This window comes from Musca domestica, unplaced genomic scaffold, assembly GCF_030504385.1.
Source record: "Musca domestica strain aabys unplaced genomic scaffold, Musca_domestica.polishedcontigs.V.1.1 14, whole genome shotgun sequence".
Taxonomy (NCBI): Eukaryota; Metazoa; Arthropoda; class Insecta; order Diptera; family Muscidae; genus Musca; species Musca domestica.
The window spans coordinates 6504746-6509606 of NW_026712192.1; the positions used below are offsets into that span (position 1 = coordinate 6504746).

At 33.1% G+C, this 4861-nt stretch overlaps 1 protein-coding gene across 1 annotated transcript; it reads left to right on the forward strand.

Moving 5' to 3' along the window:
• The first annotated feature begins 336 nt into the window (after nucleotides 1-336).
• On the forward strand, nucleotides 337-3746 carry LOC101892114 (uncharacterized). Its single transcript, XM_005185829.4, has 3 exons — nucleotides 337-529; nucleotides 3181-3354; nucleotides 3426-3746. Exons 1-3 carry the CDS (start codon nucleotides 463-465, stop codon nucleotides 3644-3646), a joined length of 462 nt encoding a protein of 153 aa, XP_005185886.1. The 5' UTR covers nucleotides 337-462; the 3' UTR covers nucleotides 3647-3746.
• The last annotated feature ends 1115 nt before the right edge of the window (nucleotides 3747-4861 follow it).

The window sequence follows — 4861 nt, forward strand, 5'->3', positions numbered from 1 at the left end:
AAAACTAAGAGAAATTGAATTGTGATTTATAGACAATTGTGATGAAAAAATAATACTTTTTTCCGGTCTTTAATTGGTAGACGTTGAAAAGTATTTCATTGTGTTGTGACGAGCGCCATCTGTTTATTGTAATCTACAATTCGAGGGTAAGAACGTCATTGACTTACAATCAATGTCGATAAAACCGTTCTCAACTATTCGATGAACTGTTGGCAAGTCACTTAACGTACATTTCTACAATGCTACCACCTATCGGTGCATAGCACAAATATGACTATCGATACATGGTTGGCAACACTTTTTGGCGTGCAAGACTTTTAACAATGTGGCATTACCAAAACGTTTCAGTTGTCAATCGAACCAGTCAAAGAAATGTTTATTTGCCACTCTGCACAAAAGATTTAATGGAAAATACAATTTTGAAGAAGAAAATATAATTTATAGAAAATAAATACCGCGAAAATGTTCAAATTAAGTGTTCAATTAACTGTGATAATAATTGTCTTAAGTTTATTCCATTCATCGGATGGTAAGTGGCCAAATAAATGAAAAGTAAAAGGTTGTGGAAAGTGGTCAACAGAAATCAAGTTCGTGTCTTGTTGAAGTCTTTTGTTGTGTTTAACCAAAGTCAGGCAGACAGACATCTACGTACATACCTACAATTATACAAAGGCACATACAAACCAATACCTATGTGAAACGAGGAAAAGTGAATTGGTGCGCTGTACAATGTTGGTAATTGTGATATATTCGAAATGGTACCATGTTGCTCTTTCTTGTTGGTGGTGTTAATGTTATGTGTTGTTGTTGTTTTTATTTTTTTGTTGAAGTTATTATAACTGTTATGGGTTTATTTTATTTGTCATTCTCAGAGTTTTCTTTGTACAACTATGAGTAATAAGACCATCAAATAATGTAGTTTCTGTCACTTCAAATACTCAATGTCGAATGATTAACTTCTCACTTCCTTTACCCTCTGGAAAGACCCATTGGCAAAAGAACTAGCCTCTGTAAACACAACGACTGCACACACATGCAAACGTGTAGTTTTTTCTTTGGTATTTTAATGAAGGTGCGTTACTTGTTTTCTAAATGTTATTTCTTACGGTTCTCGCTTAGGAAATGTCAAAGTTTGAATTGAGTGACTGAAAGAGATTATTTTAAGGCAAAGTGTATTAAAAGAGAACTCGCCTGGGCGAACCCAATATTTAACTTTAATGATACTATTTCAGTTGTTGGAGTCTACTCCAATAAATAGAGTGTCAATATTGGCAAAAGTTTGCCAAGAACCCTTAAGGAAAATATGGCAGCATTTTGTCAAATCCCTGGGACTTTTTGTTTCAACTACTCATTAGAGATAAGTTCTAAATTAAATTTTTTTTTCGCAAAGTTTTAATGGCAAATTCTTTAAAAACAGGTTATAGAAAATCAGTCGGATTTGCCGACAGATATATACCCTCAGCCCAAGTAGATTATAAAAATATTTTTGGACTTCTGTTATGACTATTCAAATTGTTGACCCTCTATAGAGTAGTTTCCGAAGGAATGGTCAATATTGCCCATTTCGCATCGGACCTAAATAAATATGATATAAATATTGAGACGTGCCAGATTTGGATTATATATCGACTACTTCCTTCACTTTATATGATATATGTTATTTTTAGAAAATGCTAAAATGTGTGTGAGGTATCAGATAATTTCGACCGAAATATTAAATTTCATACTCCACCTAATACAGATAAAAATATTTATATGGGCAAAATTACAAGAAAATCGAAAATTTATATTCAATTTTATGCGAAATCATAAAATCCATATTCATTTCGAGAGATATATTTAGATATAGTAAGCTGTAAAGAATCGCCGACTTGTTTCGTAAGTTATTACTGATAAAAGTATTGAAAATTGTGACGCTTTGTGGGTGAGGTACCAGAAGGAGGATTTATATCATCTTCACAGCAGATCTTGTAGTAGCAAAAATATTTGGATGTGTGAAAATTGAAGAGAGTTGGATGCTTATCTCGCTTTCTGTGAGCATTTTGTTTTTCAAAATCTTGAACTCTATGTGGAGGAGGTTCCAGAATGAATGGTCCGATCTCTACCATCTTTATAACAGATCTTGTGTTGGTGGAAATATTGAGATGTACCAAGTCTGAATGGAATCGGATGTTAAGTTCTCGTTTTATGAGCTTCACGGATACTCAAAAATTTTACCCTTTTGGGGGAGGTACCAGGAATAGACCCATATATTACATCTTCACACCACATCCTGGATTAATAAAAAATATTATGATGTGTGTAATTTGCAGAGAACTAGATGCTTATTTCGGATTTACCAATTTAGTACCATTTAGTAATTTTCGTACACCTTTCCAAAACCAACTTTAATTTGCAAATCTACCATCTAAATATTCAAATGCGAAACTTAAAAAAAATTGGTGAATTATGTCGCTAAAATCATAAAATTACCGAATATCGGGAGGTACCGTTATATGGGGGCTATACAAAGACATGGATCTGCACATGGTACAATGAAGAGAAGGTAGGTCAACTTTGAAAAAATGGCAAGTATAGAGGTTTACCTGTTTGGCTTGTAATGTCAGAAATAGTATCAAAACAATAAAAAATCAAACAACTTGTTGCATTTATTTTGAATAAATAATTGAAAAACGCGATAACTGAATGAAAGGTCAACACTTCTTTTCAAAATCATGTACTATATATCTCTAAAGGATTATTTCGCTACAAAACTCTAGATTTTGTCGATGCATACGTTGAAATAAACATTTTGAAAACACCCGAATTTGAATGTTTTCTGAAAATTTTTTTTTTTGTTATTGAAAAGAAAACACATACATAAACAAATAAAGAAAAAAATTGATATCATATGGTATCATAGCCCTACCTTCATATCATTGTACCATGGATCTGCACAGACAATTTTCTGTCTTAGGCTGTAGTATCCCTTACGTACTTCAAATACCGAAATTGAAACAATTACGGTGAATAATGTCGCTAAAATCATCAAAATACCGAATATCTTGTTTTACGAATATGTTTCTATTGACCAATTTCCGCATAGCTCACATAGACCTCACATCACCACTTTCAACGACATTATCTCCCAATGTACTTTATATTACATTTAAATTTTCTTTTTTTTTCATCTTATTACAGCATTACTTCGACGCTGCTTTCAATGTCGATCCCGTGGAGAATTAGGCAGCTGTAAGGACCCATTCACATTCAATGCCACCGATGTGGAAAAAGAATCTGGTGTTACTGCGATTCCATGTGCATCGGGCTGGTGCGGAAAAGTAATTGAAGGCGGTGGCACTTATGCCGTTGATGGTAAGAATAATGAATTTGAGATTTAGTATTTGATCCACATCCACATATCGTTTTTCTTTTTTTTTTTCTAGATTACGATCAGGCCATACAACGGATGTGTGTACAACGTGGACCAGACGACAATCAGGATCGATGCGCCAATACAATTTACAATTACAAAAAAGTTTATATGTGTTTCTGTCAAGGTGATTTGTGCAATGGTAGCGAGTCGATAATAAATCACAAGAACGCAATGACAATCCTGGGACTGAGTGCAACCGTATTGTTAGCCGTTTACAATAGTTATTTATAACAAATATTAAAAATATTGTTTAAATAAAATTATTTTTTATCAGTGTATGAATAAAAAAAATTATAAATTATTTCTTTAAAAAAATCAAAACAAACAACAATTACATAATTTTGGAACATTTTTTACTGGGAAAACGGCCTGTTCACAATATAACGTACAGACAAAATTTAACCGATTACAATAGGAGTTTGCTATAATTCAATAACTTGTACAAATCAAGGCTTATATGAGATCGGGCGGTAATCCCATCTGCAGTGCGATTTTCTAACACATTTTTATACCATTTTATACTCCACCATAGTATGGAGGGTATATTAAGTTTGTCGTTCCGTTTTTAACACCTCGAAATATACTTTATTAACCTCACAAACCCCCCGATTTAGCGATCTCAATCCGTCACTCTAGATTCCGAACGAAAAGAAGTAGGTTGATAAAATTTTACTCAAATGTATATGTCTGCAGGACTTTTGGTATTGAAAATGGGCTATGTAGGTCCACGTTTTGGTATAGCCCCATATAATGATACCTCGCCATTTTCGGTATTTTGGCAATTAAAGCGACATTATGCACCGGAAATGTCTCAAATTTGGGATTTAAAGTTCGTAATGGATACTACAGTCTAAGACAGAAAATTGTCTATGCAGGTCCACGTCTTCGTATAGCCCCCATATAACGGTACCTCCCGATATTCGGTATTTTGATGATTTCAACGACATTATTCACCGGAATTGTTTAAAAATTTGGTATTTGAAGTTTGTAATGGATTCGATGGCCTATGATAGAAAATTGTCTGTGCAGATCCACGTCTTCGTATAGCCCCCATATAACAGTACCTCCCGATATTTGGTATTTTGATGATTTTAGCGACATTATTCACCGGAATTGTTTTAAATTTGGCATTTGAAGTTCGTAATGGATACTACAGCCTATGACAGAAAATAGTTCGTACAGGTCCACGTCTACGTATAGCTCTCATATAATGGTGTCTCCCTATATTCGGTATTTTGATGATTTTAGTTACATTGTTCTACGAATTTCGCATTTGAATATTGTAATGGCTTATGACAAAAGTTGCCTATTCCTAATATAACGGCTATATTCGGTATTTTTAAGATTTTAACAGATTTTTTAACGAATTTTAGTTATTTATTTTTTTTATTTTATTTATTTATTTATTTATTCATTTATTATTTTTTCTTTTTTTTTAAATTACCA

Excerpts from the sequence above, each read along its gene's own strand:
- LOC101892114 (XM_005185829.4), top strand. The coding sequence starts at position 463 with ATGTTCAAATTAAGTGTTCAATTAACTGTGATAATAATTGTCTTAAGT. Across the intron at positions 530-3,180 it reads TTTATTCCATTCATCGGATG|CATTACTTCGACGCTGCTTT; the intron begins GTAAGTGGCCAA and ends ATCTTATTACAG. Across the intron at positions 3,355-3,425 it reads TGGCACTTATGCCGTTGATG|ATTACGATCAGGCCATACAA; the intron begins GTAAGAATAATG and ends TTTTTTTTCTAG.